The sequence below is a fragment of the Telmatherina bonti genome (assembly GCF_933228915.1).
Source record: "Telmatherina bonti genome assembly, chromosome: 23".
In the NCBI taxonomy this organism is placed as follows: Eukaryota; Metazoa; Chordata; class Actinopteri; order Atheriniformes; family Telmatherinidae; genus Telmatherina; species Telmatherina bonti.
Genome location: NC_136632.1, coordinates 32,773,472 through 32,791,839, shown reverse-complemented (window position 1 = coordinate 32,791,839; position 18,368 = coordinate 32,773,472). Strand labels below are relative to the sequence as shown.

The 18,368-nt window shown below is 50.8% G+C and overlaps 2 protein-coding genes across 2 annotated transcripts in view; both read right to left on the bottom strand.

Moving 5' to 3' along the window:
* LOC306773585 (protein-methionine sulfoxide oxidase mical3b-like) overlaps positions 1-6,130 on the bottom strand; it is a gene marked incomplete at both ends in the record, with an annotated part of 71,213 nt that extends 65,083 nt beyond the window's left edge. Inside the window, 3 exons of the mRNA XM_079263440.1 lie at positions 2,390-2,506; positions 2,579-2,786; positions 5,867-6,130. Of these exons, the coding sequence (XP_079119566.1) occupies positions 2,390-2,506; positions 2,579-2,786; positions 5,867-6,130 (589 nt within the window). The remainder of the gene's footprint in view (positions 1-2,389; positions 2,507-2,578; positions 2,787-5,866) is intronic.
* A 436-nt stretch (positions 6,131-6,566) lies between these two features.
* Positions 6,567-18,368, bottom strand: part of svopl (SVOP-like) — a gene marked incomplete at both ends in the record, with an annotated part of 31,447 nt that continues 19,645 nt past the window's right edge. Inside the window, one exon of the mRNA XM_079263439.1 lies at positions 6,567-6,676. Coding sequence (XP_079119565.1) covers positions 6,567-6,676 — 110 coding nt within the window. The remainder of the gene's footprint in view (positions 6,677-18,368) is intronic.

Genomic DNA, 18,368 nt, shown 5'->3' with positions numbered 1-18,368 from the left:
ACCTGCCGACGCAGAGACCGGCCGACACAGAGACCTGCCGACACAGAGACCTGCCGACACAGAGACCTGCCGACACAGAGACCTGCCGACACAGAGACCTGCCGACACAGAGACCTGCCGACACAGAGACCTGCCGACACAGAGACCGGCCGACACAGAGACCTGCCGACGCAGAGACCTGCCGACACAGAGACCTGCCGACACAGAGACCGGCCGACACAGAGACCTGCCGACGCAGAGACCTGCCGACGCAGAGACCGGCCGACACAGAGACCTGCCGACGCAGAGACCTGCCGACACAGAGACCTGCCGACACAGAGACCGGCCGACACAGAGACCGGCCGACACAGAGACCTGCCGACACAGAGACCGGCCGACACAGAGACCTGCCGACACAGAGACCTGCCGACACAGAGACCTGCCGACACAGAGACCGGCCGACACAGAGACCTGCCGACACAGAGACCTGCCGACGCAGAGACCGGCCGACACAGAGACCTGCCGACACAGAGACCTGCCGACGCAGAGACCGGCCGACACAGAGACCTGCCGACACAGAGACCTGCCGACACAGAGACCTGCCGACACAGAGACCTGCCGACACAGAGACCTGCCGACGCAGAGACCGGCCGACACAGAGACCTCCCGACACAGAGACCTCCCGACACAGAGACCTGCCGACACAGAGACCTCCCGACACAGAGACCTGCCGACACAGAGACCTGCCGACACAGAGACCTGCCGACGCAGAGACCTGCCGACACAGAGACCTGCCGACACAGAGACCTGCCGACACAGAGACCTGCCGACCTGCCGACGCAGAGACCTGCCGACACAGAGACCGGCCGACACAGAGACCTCCCGACACAGAGACCGGCCGACACAGAGACCTCCCGACACAGAGACCTGCCGACACAGAGACCTGCCGACACAGAGACCTGCCGACCTGCCGACGCAGAGACCTGCCGACACAGAGACCGGCCGACACAGAGACCTGCCGACACAGAGACCTGCCGACACAGAGACCTGCCGACACAGAGACCTGCCGACACAGAGACCGGCCGACACAGAGACCTGCCGACACAGAGACCGGCCGACACAGAGACCTCCCGACACAGAGACCTGCCGACACAGAGACCTGCCGACCTGCCGACGCAGAGACCTGCCGACACAGAGACCTGCCGACGCAGAGACCTGCCGACACAGAGACCTCCCGACACAGAGACCTGCCGACACAGAGACCTGCCGACCTGCCGACGCAGAGACCTGCCGACACAGAGACCTGCCGACACAGAGACCTGCCGACACAGAGACCTGCCGACACAGAGACCTGCCGACACAGAGACCTGCCGACCTGCCGACGCAGAGACCTGCCGACACAGAGACCTGCCGACACAGAGACCTGCCGACACAGAGACCTGCCGACACAGAGACCTGCCGACACAGAGACCGGCCGACACAGAGACCTGCCGACACAGAGACCTGCCGACACAGAGACCTGCCGACACAGAGACCGGCCGACACAGAGACCTGCCGACGCAGAGACCTGCCGACACAGAGACCTGCCGACACAGAGACCTCCCGACACAGAGACCTGCCGACACAGAGACCTGCCGACACAGAGACCTGCCGACACAGAGACCTGCCGACGCAGAGACCGGCCGACACAGAGACCTGCCGACACAGAGACCTGCCGACACAGAGACCTGCCGACACAGAGACCGGCCGACACAGAGACCTGCCGACACAGAGACCTGCCGACGCAGAGACCGGCCGACACAGAGACCTGCCGACACAGAGACCTGCCGACACAGAGACCTGCCGACACAGAGACCTGCCGACGCAGAGACCTGCCGACGCAGAGACCGGCCGACACAGAGACCTGCCGACACAGAGACCTGCCGACACAGAGACCTGCCGACACAGAGACCTGCCGACACAGAGACCTGCCGACACAGAGACCTGCCGACACAGAGACCTGCCGACACAGAGACCGGCCGACACAGAGACCTGCCGACGCAGAGACCTGCCGACACAGAGACCTGCCGACACAGAGACCGGCCGACACAGAGACCTGCCGACGCAGAGACCTGCCGACGCAGAGACCGGCCGACACAGAGACCTGCCGACGCAGAGACCTGCCGACACAGAGACCTGCCGACACAGAGACCGGCCGACACAGAGACCGGCCGACACAGAGACCTGCCGACACAGAGACCGGCCGACACAGAGACCTGCCGACACAGAGACCTGCCGACACAGAGACCTGCCGACACAGAGACCTGCCGACACAGAGACCTGCCGACACAGAGACCTAATTTTGTTCAGCTTGTGAAGTTAAATTTGTTATTTTGTTTAATCAGAAAGAATCTGGTTGGTCTGGACTCACCGTGTGGCTGGCGGTCCTCTGGCGGCTCCACCAGACATTTAAACTCCACATTGATGTGGATTTCGGCCCCCAGCAGCAGGGCCACTTTTAGCAGGATCAGCTGCAGCTGCCGGATACCTGAAACCAGAAGGAGGTGTTGCTGACAGGTCAACCCAGCAGACTGAGGATAACAACAGATCTCACACTCACTGATATGGTCGATGGAGCCGGCACAGAACTTTCCATAGAACTTTTTGGCCCCGAGGCCCCGCAGGTCGTGGATAGTGAAGGGCCACAGATGGAGAACATTGTTCCTGGAGAATGAATCTCTCTTCTCCAGAACCACCACCCGAGCTCCCATGAAGCTTAGTTCCACTGCTGTTCTCAGGCCGCAGGGCCCCGCCCCGATGATCACACACTGAGGAGTCACAGGAGACCAGGCTTCACCTTTCCTCAACATTTCTACTTTACTTTCTTCCTGCTGTCCAAGGCCTTTTGTCTCCCTCTTGTCCCTCTCTGCCCTGCTGCTCTTCAGTCCGTCCGTCCCTCTGTCCCTCTGTCCGTCCCTCTGTCCCTCTGTCCGTCCCTCTGTCCCTCTGTCCGTCCCTCTGTCCCTCTGTCCGTCCCTCTGTCCCTCTGTCCGTCCCTCTGTCCCTCTGTCCCTCTGTCCGTCCCTCTGTCCCTCTGTCCGTCCCTCTGTCCCTCTGTCCGTCCCTCTGTCCCTCTGTCCCTCTGTCCGTCCCTCTGTCCCTCTGTCCGTCCCTCTGTCCCTCTGTCCGTCCCTCTGTACCTCTGTCCGTCCCTCTGTCCCTCTGTCCGTCCCTCTGTCCCTCTGTCCGTCCCTCTGTACCTCTGTCCGTCCGTCCCTCCGTCCCTCTGTCCCTCTGTCCGTCCCTCTGTCCCTCTGTCCGTCCCTCCGTCCGTCCGTCCGTCCGTCCGTCCCTGTCCGTCCCTCCCTCCGTCCGTCCCTCCGTCCGTCCGTCCCTCTGTCCGTCCCTCCGTCCGTCCGTCCCTCCGTCCGTCCCTCTGTCCCTCTGTCCGTCCCTCCGTCCGTCCCTCCGTCCGTCTGTCCCTCCGTCCGTCCGTCCGTCTGTCCCTCCGTCGCTCCGTCCATCCGTCTGTCCGTCCCTCTGTCCCTCTGTCCGTCCCTCCGTCTGTCCCTCCGTCCGTCCGTCCGTCTGTCCCTCCGTCGCTCCGTCCATCCGTCTGTCCGTCCCTCTGTCCGTCCGTCCCTCTGTCCCTCTGTCCGTCCTTCCCTCTGTCCCTCTGTCCGTCCCTCTGTCCCTCTGTCCCTCTGTCCGTCCGTCCGTCCTTCTGTCCCTCTGTCCATCCGTCCCTCTGTCCGTCTGTCCCTCTGTCCGTCCCTCTGTCCGTCTGTCCCTCTGTCCGTCCCTCTGTCCGTCACTCCGTCCGTCCGTCCGTCCCTCCGTCCCTCTGTCCGTCCATCCCTCCGTCCCTCTGTCCGTCCGTCCGTCACTCCGTCCGTCACTCCGTCCGTCCGTCTGTCCCTCCGTCGCTCCGTCTGTTCGTCCGTCCGTCCGTCCCTCTGTCCGTCCCTCCGTCCGTCCCTCCGTCCGTCCCTCCGTCCGTCCCTCCGTCCGTCCCTCTGTCCCTCCGTCCGTCCCTCCGTCCGTCCCTCTGTCCCTCCGTCCGTCCCTCCGTCCGTCCCTCCGTCCGTCCCTCTGTCCCTCCGTCCGTCCCTCCGTCCGTCCCTCCGTCCGTCCCTCTGTCCCTCCGTCCGTCCCTCCGTCCGTCCCTCCGTCCCTCCCTCTGTCCCTCCGTCCGTCCCTCTGTCCCTCCCTCTGTCCGTCCGTCTGTCCGTCCCTCTGTCCCTCCCTCTGTCCGTCCATCTGTCCGTCCCTCTGTCCCTCCCTCTGTCCGTCCCTCTGTCCCTCTGTCCGTCCGTCCCTCCGTCCCTCCGTCCCTCTGTCCGTCCGTCCCTCTGTCCGTCCCTCCGTCCGTCCGTCCGTCCGTCCCTGTCCGTCCCTCCCTCCGTCCGTCCCTCCCTCCGTCCGTTCCTCCGTCCGTCCCTCCGTCCGTCCGTCCCTCTGTCCCTCCGTCTGTCCCTCCGTCCGTCCGTCCCTCCGTCGCTCCGTCTGTTCGTCCGTCCGTCCGTCCGTCCGTCCCTCCGTCCCTCCGTCCGTCACTCTGTCCGTCCGTCCGTCTGTCCGTCCCTCCGTCCCTCCGTCCGTCACTCTGTCCGTCCGTCCGTCCGTCCCTCTGTCCCTCCGTCCGTCCCTCTGTCCGTCCCTCTGTCCCTCCGTCCGTCCCTCTGTCCCTCCCTCTGTCCGTCCCTCTGTCAGTCTGTCAGTCTGTCCGTCTGTCCGTCCCTCTGTCCGTCTGTCCGTCTGTCCGTCCCTCTGTCCCTCCGTCCGTCCCTCTGTCCGTCTGTCCCTCTGTCCCTCCGTCCGTCCCTCTGTCCGTCCCTCCGTCCGTCCCTCTGTCCGTCTGTCCCTCCGTCCCTCCGTCTGTCCCTCCGTCCGTCCGTCCCTCCGTCGCTCCGTCTGTTCGTCCGTCCGTCCGTCCGTCCGCCCGTCCGTCCCTCCGTCCCTCCGTCCGTCACTCTGTCCGTCCGTCCGTCCGTCCCTCTGTCCCTCCGTCCGTCCCTCTGTCCGTCCCTCTGTCCCTCCGTCCGTCCCTCTGTCCGTCTGTCCGTCTGTCCGTCCCTCTGTCCCTCCCTCTGTCCGTCCCTCTGTCCATCCGTCCCTCCCTCTGTCCGTCCCTCTGTCCGTCCCTCTGTCCCTCCCTCTGTCCGTCCCTCTGTCCGTCACTCTGTCCGTCCCTCTGTCCGTCCCTCTGTCCCTCCGTCCGTCCCTCTGTCCGTCCCTCTGTCCATCCGTCCCTCCCTCTGTCCGTCCCTCTGTCCGTCCCTCTGTCCCTCCCTCTGTCCGTCCCTCTGTCCGTCACTCTGTCCGTCCCTCTGTCCGTCTGTCCGTCCCTCTGTCCGTCCCTCTGTCCGTCCCTCTGTCCATCCGTCCGTCCCTCTGTCCGTCCCTCTGTCCGTCCGTCTTCCCTATCCCAGCAGCCGCTGGGCGAGCGGCAGGGTACACCCTGGAAAAGCTCGCCAGGCCATCGCGGTGGCTTTCCTCGGAAGACACGGGCAGCTACTGACAAGCTGAGTTTACGTGGCCTTCAGCACTCGGACGGATACGTTGAACAAAGCTCGTCTGCAGACTGAACACCAATCTGGAGTCGCTGTGGCCTGGATTGGCGCTGCCGGATCCCCGTTTCTGGCTCCCTCCACCGCTCCCCACCTCCTTCATTTCCGATGAGTGTTTCCGGGTTGCTGTCCTGCATTATTCCCTGCTTTATATTTAACATTACAGTAAGTTCCTGTACTGTTTATCATGTTTTTTCCAGTTAAGCGCACACACTCCAGCACCATTACAGATTGTTACCCGAGCTCCTTCAGCCCTCCAATCACAGGCGACATGTGGTGACGTGATATATGAGCACACACAGCAGGTTGGAAACACGTCTGTTACCATGGAAACTCACAGTCATGTTGCTGCAGACCTCGGCGCGCTGGTATTCCTGCTGTGCGGCCCTTTGGTCCAGCTTGGCCCACAGAGCGTTGGCCCTCCAGTAGTTGAGGCGTCGTTTGATTGGTCGGTACAGCGGCCTCTCGGCAGTGCTGGGATCCAGCTGCAGATGTTCACACAGCTGTCCAAAGCAGTGCAGCGTTGCTCTGCAGGTCGATGCCGACACAAACCGGTCAAACAGCTCTGGAGCTCGGCATTCTGGATGGGTCCCGTCTCCCATGGCTACTGCAGAGGACGCGGGGCACCATGGGAAAGTGTCACCTGTTTAGGTTGTGCAGGTTGACCTGTGATGTCATCTGAAGGGAAAAGAAGTGGATGCTGAATGTTGATCTGTTTCAGGACCACAAGGGTCCTAAACCTTCCAGAGACATTTTGTTGTCTTTCAGGCTTCAGACCGAGTCGGACCCATCTCCAGTCCCAGTTTGTGGGATTAACATGTTTTAATTCATGACGGGTTCATCATAAATAAAACATGCTAAACATGTTGATGTTTACATTTCTGATCAAGTAAGCAAAGAAGAAGAGGGGGACACGCAGTTAGATCATCAGCTGGACCCCCTCACGCCAAAGGGACACGGTGTTCCTGCCGTCTCCTGTTGAAAACATGGAGCTCGTTCTGATGAATAATGCCCCACTGTGTCCAACGCCTTTTGGAACTACGGCAGCCTCAGAGGATCAAAAAGCTTCAAGCACACTTCAGCACGTCGCCTCCATGTTCTGCGTTTGTTCTGCTCAGCTACTGGAACCGGTTCGTTCACTGTGTTGACTGGAATCGCAGTTCAAAGCAGAACAAACTCACGGCACAGAGAGGACTTAGAAACCGCAGGCTGTCCGACGTGCACACTGGTCCCCACATGGTGCCCACGCCATTTTGTGGAAAAGTCGTGAGCATCGATGGTCAATATAGACAACGCATTGCAAAGTGACTTGAACGTCAAGGCAGGTTGAGGAAAAACTACAGATCATTCATTTTATATCTTTATTTGTTGAATAAATATGCAACCACCAAAGGATAAAAATCATTAGAAAATAGTTTCACGAGTTTGGATTGGATTTGGAATGACGCGTGGTGGTTGCCGTGGTGATAGTCAGTAGTCACGTGATCTACGATGAGGAGAAAACAGATTTGTGTCCGACTGCCAACAGAATGAGATCAGTATGTAGTCGGTGTCGTTAATGGGGGGGCTCAGGGTGGACCTGTGACGATGACTGGAAATGTCTCTGCTGCAACATACCAACAGCAGCAACGCAGAACCACCATATTCATTTGAAATTCCGTGTTCTTCAGTGTTGGGGGCATTACTAAGTCGAGTTAGGCAATAAACTACATATTTTAAAGTTTTGCTGATGGTTGCCGTTTTTTGTCTCTCCCCCTCTCATTTAGGGAATTTGTTGTTGGAGTTTTGTCCTTTTTTATGTCCATTTTCTTTCTTCTGCCTCAACTAGCTGTTTTTCTTCCACTCTATTATGCCATATCAACAATAATATGTAAGGCACACACAGACGTCCACATAACACACACACACACACACACACACACACACACACACACACACACACACACACACACACACACACACAACATACCTGCAACACAGAGCATGCTTGTTCACGTTTTCATTCCATTCCAGACTTAGCCGTCTGTTGGCAGCAGATTGTAGTAGCTCTGACTTGCTATTTTGATTTTTTTTTTTTTAAAGTACAAACTCTTCTCACATAGATATTAGCTCAAATTAGGTCTTTTTTTCTGAGGATTTCATGCCGGTTCAGAGGGTGTGCTGCAAGGAAGAATTTTCTGCATATTTTTAGCTCTTTCAAGACTTTTGATCAGTCTCCATGACAACAAAAGACTTGTTTACAATCGGGATCAACTGATTAAACTCTCCCAAATCAGGATTATCAGCGAAACAACACATCAAATCCCGATGGAGTTGAAAAGAAAGAGAAGAGGATGCAGAGCGGGAGTCAGACAGAGGAGAAAGAGATGGAGATTTAAACCATTTCTCCCGACCGTCGTCATGGGTAATGTGAGATTGCTAGCTAACAAAACGGACGAGCTCGAGATGCTAACAAGGTCTCAGAAAGAATACAGAGAGTGCAGTATTATGTGCTTCACCGAGACATGGCTGCATGAACACATCCCTGACTGTAATGTGTCTGTACCGGGCTTTAAAACGGTCCGTGCAGACCGCAGTAGACAACACAGCGGAAAGCTAAAGGGTGGTGGAATTGCAGTGCTGGTTAACCAGCGTTGGTGTCATCCTGGACATGTTACTGTCAAGGAGAAGATATGCACAAGGGACATGGAACTGTTAGCTGTGAGCTTCCATCCATATTATTTACCCAGAGAGTTTACCTGTGTTATTCTGGTAGCGGTTTATATAATACCTGGTACCGCACCAGACACAGCCTGTGATGTCATCAGCTCCGTCGTTGCTCGGCTACAAACACAGCATCCAAACTCATTCATGGCGATTTCCGGAGACTTCAACAACGTCTCCCTCTCTGCAACTCTACCAACATTCCAGCAGTTTGTCAGCTGCTCCACCAGAGAAAATAAGATGTTGGACTTATTTTATGCAAATATGAATAATGGATCCAGTTGTTCTGCCCTGCCTCCTTTAGGAAGATCTGACCATAATCTGGTTCTTCTCACCTCCACCTACAAGCCCATCGTTCAGCAGCAACCAGTCATCACAAAGACTATCAAAATCTGGTCTTCTGAAGCTGAAGATGCTCTTAGAGGAGGCTTTGAGGCTACAGACTGGAACGTCCTCTGTGAACCTCATGGAGACGACATCAACGCCATGACTGAGTGTGTGACAGATTACATAAACTTCTGTGTGGACAGCATCGTCCCAACAAGAACAGTGAGGTGCTTCCCCAATAACAAACCCTGGATCACCAGTGACCTGAAAAAGCTGCTGAACATCAAAAAGAAAGCCTTCAGGGATGGAGACAGGGAGTTATTGAGGGCAACACAAAAACAACTTAAAACCCAAACTAAGAAGTGCAAGGAGGACTACAGGAAGAAGTTAGAAAGTCAGCTCCAGCAGAATAACCTGAGGGATGTGTGGTCTGGAATGAAGAAGATCACCGGCTTCAAGTTAAAGGGGGAGCAGCCTGATGGAGGTCTGGACAGAGCTAATGAGCTGAACATATTCTTCACCAGGTTCAGTTCACCCCCTACCTCCAGCCCAACAGACCACACACCCTCCATAAGCCCACTGCTTTCCTGTCACGCCTCCAATCTGTCACCCTGCAGCTCAGTCATGGACCAGAACACAGCTTCATCTCCCTCCACATCAGGACATCCTGAGACCTCCACCTTGTTTGTCTCCTGCAATCAGGTTAAGAAGCAACTTCAGAAACTGAACCAGAACAAGGCTGCAGGTCCAGATGGTGTCAGTCCCAGAGTTCTCAAGACCTGCTCAGAACAACTATGTCCGATTCTCCAGCACCTTTTCAACACCAGTCTGAGACTAAATAGAGTCCCAGTGCTGTGGAAAACCTCCTGCCTTGTTCCAGTGCCTAAAAAAACACAACCAGCTGAACCAAGTGACTACAGACCAGTTGCCCTGACATCTCACATCATGAAAGTCCTGGAGAGACTCTTACTGGCTCACCTCAACAAGCAAGTAAACACCTTTCAGGACCCATTCCAGTTTGCATATTGTAATGGACTTGGGGTTGAAGATGCCATCATATACCTGCTCCAGAGAGCACACTCTCATCTGGACCATTCAGGCAGCACTCTGAGGGTCATGTTCTTTCATTTCTCAGTGCTTTTAATACCATTCAGCCTGCTTTGTTATGTGAGAAGCTCCATAAATTCCAGGTGGATACCTCCACAACCACCTGGATCTATGACTACCTCACAAACAGACCCCAGTTTGTGAGACTGAAAGGTTGTGTGTCTGAGATGGAGGTCAGCAGCACTGGTGCACCACAAGGAACTGTACTCTGGCCATTCCTCTTCACTCTGTACACCTCAGACTTCCAGTACAACTCTGAGTCCTGTCATCTGCAGAAATACTCTGATGACTCTGCAGTTGTGGGGTGTATCAGGGATGGACAAGAAGCAGAGTACAGAGAACTGGTCAGTCAGTTTGTTAAATGGTGCGGTGACAATCATCTCATATTAAATAGCAGCAAAACAAAAGAGATGATTGTTGACTTCAGGAGGAAGAAGAATAAACAAAGCACTGTTTCCATCCTGGGAGAGGAGGTGGAGGTGGTGGAGGAATACAAGTATCTTGGAGTTCAGCTGGACAACAAACTGGACTGGAAATGCAACACTGACTACATCTACAAGAAAGGTCAGAGCAGACTGGACTTCTTAAGGAAGCTGAGATGGTTTAACGTCTGCACCAAGATGTTGCATATCTTCTATAAGTCTGTTGTGGAGAGTGCAGTCAGCTTTGCAGCATCTGCTGGGGTAGTAGCATCAGAACCAGAGACTTGAAGAGAATCAACAAACTGATCCAGAAAGCTGCTTCTGTGCTTGGAGTAACTCTGGAGCCGCTGGAGCTGATTGTCCAAAGAAGAATGCTGCACAAGCTGATGAAGATGATGGAGGATTCTTCACACCCTCTCCACAACACAGTGATGAAACAACAAAGTGTGTTCAGTGAGAGGCTTCTTCAGGTCCCATGTAAGACTGAAAGATACAGAAGATCATTCCTGCCAGCAGCCATCAGCCTCCGGAACAAGACATCCTCTAGTTATTATTATTATATACTACAATATTTCCCTTTGGAGATTAATAAAGTACTTTTAATTTAATTTTCATTTAATTGAATTAACAGTCACCTCAAACCCACACACACACTTAGAGCATCTGGGGGCATTAGACAGACCTATAGGAACATTGTGGACTCAGGAATAAACACGGTCTACATGCAATACACACGCATTTATATAGGCACACACACACTTTCATTGAAACACTTCAGTAGCTTGAGCATGACCACGTGGAATATATGTGGAGCTGGTTCCAGGGAGAAGAGCTTGAAGGTGTTTAATAGATTAAATGATTTACAGGCAGACATTGTCCTGCATTTGTTAAAAACGACTAATGTCATCTCTACAGCACAGTTTGTTGTAAAAGTGGGGCTAGTAGGATCCAAAGAGCGGACACTGTCAGAGTACAGAGAGAGGTTTATTGGTTCTCCACAGATCCCTGTGAACTCTTCCAGTGGAACTGCAGAGACTGGCGGACTGGCGAGCAGCAGGACGCAGGCAAAACTGGCAGGTAGCGTCTATGAACTGGCAGGAGGAAGACAGGACAGGTTACAAATCAAAGGTTTACACAAGCAACGTGCGCCGAGGCCGAGAGCTGTTTTACCGCAGGACAATCAACAATCTGGCGCTGGATAGCAGGCAGAGCTGGTCTTAAATAGGTTGTGTGATGATTGCTGGAATGTGGATCAGGTGTGCCTCCAGTTCCCAACTGACCGCGCCCACCAGGGAACAGGAATCACCACACAGTTCCCCCATATGTATTCAGCCTGTTTCAATTCCAGAAAATGAGGAGTAACCATTCTAAGAAACAGGAAAATTTATTTTACCTCTAATAATATAATTGCAGATCCAGATGAAGGATTTATAATCATATTATCTATCCAAAACATGAAGTTATGCACTCCAAATGTATATTGTCCAAATGTTGATGACCCTCTCCCCCCTCCAGTTGAATATTATAAAGAATTTTGGTCTACACTAGCACCCACTTTTTATAAAATGGTTTCAGAAATTAAGGAAAAAGGCCAAATATCTCAAAACATGAATTTGGCTAGTTCATTCATTCATTCATTTTCCAAACCGCTTATTCCAATTCAGGGTCGCGGGGAAGCTGGAGCCTATCCCAGCTGGCTTTGGGCGACAGGCAGGGTACACCCTGGACAGCTCGCCAGTCCATCGCAGGGCCACACAGAGAGACGAACAACCACTCACGCTCACACACATTCCTAGGGGCAATCTAGAGTGACCAATTAACCTAACATGCATATGTTTGGATGGTGGGAGGAAGCCGGAGAACCCGGAGAGAACCCACGCATACACGGGGAGAACATGCAAACTCTGAATTTGGCTAGTATTACAGTAATACTAAAACCAGGAAAAGACCCCAAACTCCCATCTAGTTATCGTCCAATATCACTAATGAACGTAGATCTTAAAATAATCAGTAAAGTGCTTGCTACAAGACTAGAAAAAATAACCCCACTTATCATACATCCTGATCAAACAGGATTTATCAAGGGACGACATTCCACCACTAATACGCACAGACTAATAAATCTAATTGATTATGCCACCATACATAACCTGGAAACTACAATAATCTCTCTAGATGCTGAAAAAGCATTTGACAGGGTGAACTGGAAATTCTTATTTGCAACATTAAGAAAATTTGGGTTTGGCTCATCGTTTATCGACTGGATAAAGATACTGTATAGCAATCCAAATGCATGCGTCAGGACAAATGATCAAACTTCTCACAGCTTCAGATTGCAGAGAGGCACCAGACAAGGCTGTCCACTCTCCCCCTCACTTTTTGCAATCTTTATTGAACCATTAGCAGATAATGACATAAATCAGTTTCTTAATAACATAGACCTCCCAGGACTACAGCAGGAACACGTTGCAGCCTTAGATTCCCCCCTTACAGCAGAGGAGCTACATGAAGCCCTCAAACATATGCCATGTAAAAAAGCCCCAGGACCGGATGGCTTCCCAGCAGAGTTCTATCAGGTATTCTGGACAACACTGGCCCCTACGTCTTTCTAAATGATGACACAAATAAAGGAAAATGGCTACTTACCCCAAAACATGAATTCTGCCAGCATCATTGTACTGTTAAAACCAGGCAAAGACTCCACACTTCCATCTCGCTACCCAAGTCACTCCCCATTTCACTTTTGGGGAGAGTTGCTACGATAAAAATGATGGTTCTACCCAAAATCAACTACCTGTTCTCCATGATTCCTATGAAACCTCCCTCCACCTGGTTCAAATCACTAGAATCATACACTTCCCAATTTCTCTGGAAGAATAAACCACCCCGGATTAGTTTAAAAACATTACAAAAACCTAAAGCTCAGGGAGGCTTAGACTTGCCTAACTTTCAACATTATTTCTTAGCCAATAGGCTGCAATATATCTTAAAATGGCTTAAACCGAGTCCATTAGATGAACCATGGATAGACTTAGAACAAACATTCTGTGACAATGTGGAAATCTCTAATCTTCCATTCTTCAGCTTCAGTGTAAAAAAGTTAAAGTGCTTCAAAAGCGTCAACATCAGCACCTCTCTGACAGCTTGGTGGGAAGTTCTTAAAAAAACAATTCATCAATAATCCCATGTAAACTCACACCTATCTGGAACAACCCTGACATTCTTCTAAACAAAAATATGATCAACTTTAAACAATGGATTAATAAAGGAATTAATTATTTAGAGCATATTATCCATAACAGAAGAATTTGATCTTTTGACACTCTATCATCACAATATGGAATTAATAGTAGCAGATTCCTAGAATCTGAATCAGATTTCTGCCGGCTCTCTGTGCGGCCCGCGCTTCAGCACCCGCCGGGCCGGCGTGCCGTCGCCCTGTGCTACCCGGTGCCCCTGCCTCGTGGCGCCGGGTGGCGCCTGCCTGGAGGCTTCCACTGCTCTGGGCTTCGGGGGACGGAGGCTCTCTCTGCTTTGCCTGCCCGGGCTCTGTGCGCGGTGGGCTTGCCGGGCCCTGGGGGCCTTGGCTTCCTCCCCTACACCTCGGGTCGTGGTCGTGCTCCCCTACAAGCACTCAGCTGATCTTTGATTGCATGATCACAGGTTGAACACTCACACGTGCACGCCCACATGCGCTCATCTTCCCATCTGCTTCCTACTAAATGTTGCTGATGACTCTCTGTAGGTATGTTTAATAACGGTTAGTATTTTAATTGTTATTTTATTCATTCATTTACTTTTATTTTTCATTTTTTTGTCTGTTTTTGAATATTGTCACTATCCTACTTATGTCTTGTTGTATTTTTTCAGTACTTTATATTGTTTTGCAAATACTGTAACTTTAGCAGCTTAGACACGCCTTTCTTTTCTGTCTCTCTTTTTCCTCCTTTCATTTCCTCTTTTTCCCTCTTTACCTGCCAGGTGCAGCTCGGCCGTATCAAGACTGACGATGATTGCAAAATGATAAAAGGAAAATAAATAAATGAATAAAATAATATATAGTTATATACATGAGATGTCTCCCTTGACAGAGCAAATCTGTCTGGCAAAAATACGGCGCGCAGATTGTTGTTCTGTCTGCTGAGATGCTGGACAGGTTAGAAAAAAAAATAGAACATTTTGGAGTCTCTCTGAATGAAAAAGATATTTCCTTACAGGTAAATTGAACAAAATTTAGTATGGGTTAAACCCTGAGGGAAATTTTCTTTATAATTCTTTGTATTAATCTCATTGTAATAACCTGAAAAACGTCAATAAAAGGGGTAAGAGTTAAGATATAACCTTAACCTCCCAACAAAAAGTTAGCTTCTTCATTCTTCCAGTTTAAGGACAAGAAAGCAGGAAGGAGTCCTCAAACTCTTCAGGTAAGCCCCTTTACCCAGACGCCAGCAGAGGCAGAAGGTCTGGAACTATTATGCTGTTCTTATAACCTTCCGACCCCTGGCAGCGAAAAACTAGACTAAGCTCGGAGGGTACGAAGAACCATTTAGTTAGGCTAATAGTTGGGACCTTTTTGTAGGGGATCAGTGTGAGAGACTATCCCCGGGGGGTCAGGGTGAGAGTCTGCCCCCCACCCCCTAACGAGTAAGAGATAGGCTTCGGCAATATTCTCTGAAGGGTTTTATTAAAATAACTGGTAAGAAATTAACTTCAGTACCAGTTTCTCACAAGGGTCTAATAATATTATATAAAATAACTGGTGGGAAACTAACGTCAGCAACAGTTCCTTATTGGATATTAAAAAGAATTCAAAGAACTAGTCCTAGGGATACTTCTAGAGAGATCGAACCTCATAACCAGATTCTCACTGGATATAAAATATATTAAAGGAGAACCCCGTCGGCCGGAGTCTCACCGTTGGAAGAAAAGACCAAAGAGAGGAACTGGAGAAGGAATTGTTTTGCAGTTACATTTCCTTCCAGCGTTCAACAGGTCGGTAAAAATGAGCGTGAATGTGCCTGAGAACTTCCCTCGTTCCTCTGACCCGCTGCAGGAGGCGGAGAGAGACCGGACCGTTGTCTGCATCAGACCTCTCATGTTATTCACAGAATAAATGTGCAGATCCTGATCCCTGGTGGGACGTTATTGTCTGTCAGCAACCGCTCAAAAGTCGCTACACAAACTCCACACAGAAAGACTACTGCTGGAGATTGAACCAGTGACCTTCTTGCTGTGACCACAGTGTTGACCACTATACCACCGTGCAGCGCCTCATTCAGTACATGTTTTGTAAAACAGTAAAACACAGATTTTAACTACTGCTGCTGCAAGTCCCTGACTTGTCAGAGTCCCAGCAGAACCTCTCAGTCTTCACATCAACAACATAGACTTCTATCAGAAGCAGATCCACAAAGCTCCCAACACACGGCAGCTGTTCATGGCCTTTAACTGTCTTCTTTCTCCCGCCACGCTGACTGCAGACATGTTGGCTTCCTGCCAGACGGCTGCCGCTTGCCATCCTGTTGGAGACATCACTGATTCAGAACGTCTCCGTGTTCGAGAAAAGTATCTGCTAAACTACTCTCCTATAGAGTAGAGTAGAGTGGCATAGAATATTCTTGCTTTGTTTTGACTCAACGACTGAAAAGAGCAGGAACTTTGTGACAATGCGGACATGGAGAGGCCGTCCAGACAGCTGTGAACACTGTCGGCTGGAAACACACCTCCTAATGGCTGCCAGTCTACACTTCCTGCTCTCGGAGAGGACGGAGGCTTTTTCTCTCCCTCCCATTCCCACTCTGACCTGCTGCTTCTTTGTATTGTCATCTATCTGAGCCTCTTGCTCCATTTCCTTCTGAATTAAATCATGGATCTGGTCAGCTGGTCTCTCAATGCAATTTATAAAATCTTTTTTCCCAAAAGAACGGGCTATGGGCCCGCAGGTCCCGACGGAAGTCATGCTGCTGGATCCGTGAGGAAGGTCATGTGCCTGCTGCTTCTTTCTGTGGAGGATTTCTACATGATTGGATTTATGATAACTGGGTTTCTGCGGTTTCCTGGTGTCTCACAAAATCTGGAAGATCTGTGATGGGCTACGCCGAGCAACTAGCACTCGAAGTCGTGCGTGACGGCACTGGACCGCGACTGGCGCTGGTCGTGGTTCTGGAGCTCATCCGTAAGTGGGAAACATCTTGGAGAAGCGGTTGCTCAGTTTTGGTGGAAACTGACCCGATACGGCTGTTTCGGAGTCCGACAGAGACCACTAAGGACTCACAGCAGAGCCAAACGAAGCTTAGCTTGACCCAAAACAAAGCTGTTATCTGGATCTGGCTCCCTGACTGGCCTTGGGCAGGCTGGTTATCACGTCTCCTGGAATGTAATGCTGTCTGATGCTCAGCCCCCTCCTAACCCCCCTCCCTTTCTCAGGCCTGTGGAACTTAAAGTGAACTCAGCTCTCAAGGCCGCGTTTACATCAGGTGGCCCAGATGAACTGTGGAAAGTTCACAGACTCACTTACTGAATGCACACACTCACACACACACTCTCTCTCTCTCACACACACACACACACACACACACACACACACACACACACACACACACACACACACACACAGTTACAGACACACTCTCCTATCTTTCACCACCTTCTCCGGACCTCGCCCCTCCCTCCACTCACGGACGGCGAGTTGGATGGACGTGCTGCTTGGTTGGCTGCGACCTCACTGGCTGTTTGGGAGACCCCCCCCCCCCATATTGTGTGTTGTCTATTGTCTGAATTTGTGCTTATGCCTAGAGGTGTGTTTTTTTGTTGCATCTTTATCCTTCCTCCTTTAGGTGAAGTGTAGAGATACTTCTTCATGTCCAACACCCACCCATCCTTCCTCATGTCATCTTTCCTCATTTATAAGGCGGCGCCGGTAAAACTGGCAGCAGGGCCGAAGTATCAGTTCGTTCTGTAAACTTGTCAAATGTAAATGTCTGTATGTCTAACCTTGATTTCCCCTCGGGGATAAATAAAGTATCTTTGATTTTATTTGATACGCCGTGGAGGACCTGTGCCAGGACACTGACTCATGTTAACAGAAGCTAACAGAGAAAGTACATGGGTCATCGGCAGCATTAGAGACTTTAGTATTTTACTTTTTCTGTGTTCAGAACAAAAAGAATGCACACAGCATTGTGAGAACGACGTGGGTGTTTGTGCCTGCCATGGCAGGGAGCATTTAGTTGAGGTCTACTCCACACACAGTTTGTAATGTACATGCACACGTTCATTTCATCACCCCAAGTGGACCACAGAAGACAATTCCGAACAGTGAAACAAGCTAGCAAAAGCCAGTTAATCCCGCTGAAAAACGTGACAAGTTCCCATGAAAACGTGCAAATAGGAGGAAAGCATCAAAAAATATCAAAGTAAAAAATGAAAATGTTAAACTAGAACCAGCTATTATTGAAATAATAGCAACTGTAAATGCCCATTTATTGAACTGTGCTGAATGATTGAAATGAAATTGCATAGGTGTAAGAAATAGGGAAAAAAAAGGCACAACTGAAATTTTTTCTATTTGCCACACATTGGGATTGAACCAATGAACTGTTTTAGAGTACACTGACTTACTCACTACACCTCTAGTACTCTTAGTTGCACCTTGGAGAAAGCGTTTAAATGTTTTCCAATTGGGATGGGAACGCCTTTTTTTCACATCCATGTGCGTGGTTGAACTAAACTCCAGCACATATGTGAAAGACTTTGTTTAATGTGAAAAACTTTTTTTTTAAGTTGTTTAAGATTTATCAAAGTGTTGAAATGTTGCAGGGAGCATTGTTGGAACAAATCCTTCATATTTAACTGAGACAATTACAAATAAATTCCTTTTCTCCTGGAAGTGTGGAGCTGAGACCAATAGTTCACACTGAGCAGCCTGCAGAACTGCACGCCATCACACAAGCAGCAAGACAAATGACAACAGAGCTGTATGTTAAATGCTGCATTTGAACCAGTGCCTTGTATGTGTACCTGTGTACCGGTGCACAAAATGGACCAATCGTTGAGCTGAATTCTGTTTCGTCCAATCACAGGAACAGATTTCATAACATTGACAAAAACTTGAATAACTTAAAAAGTTTAAATGTTACCAAAAGTGGTAGAACATATCTCCTGAATGGGCTGAAGAGTTTGATATCTGAATGGTTGAAGTGAGACAAATGGTGTAGGAGGAGTAGCCTTTTAAACATTTTGCAGGAAAGACACTGGGGACGGGAACTTGATGAACTCAACA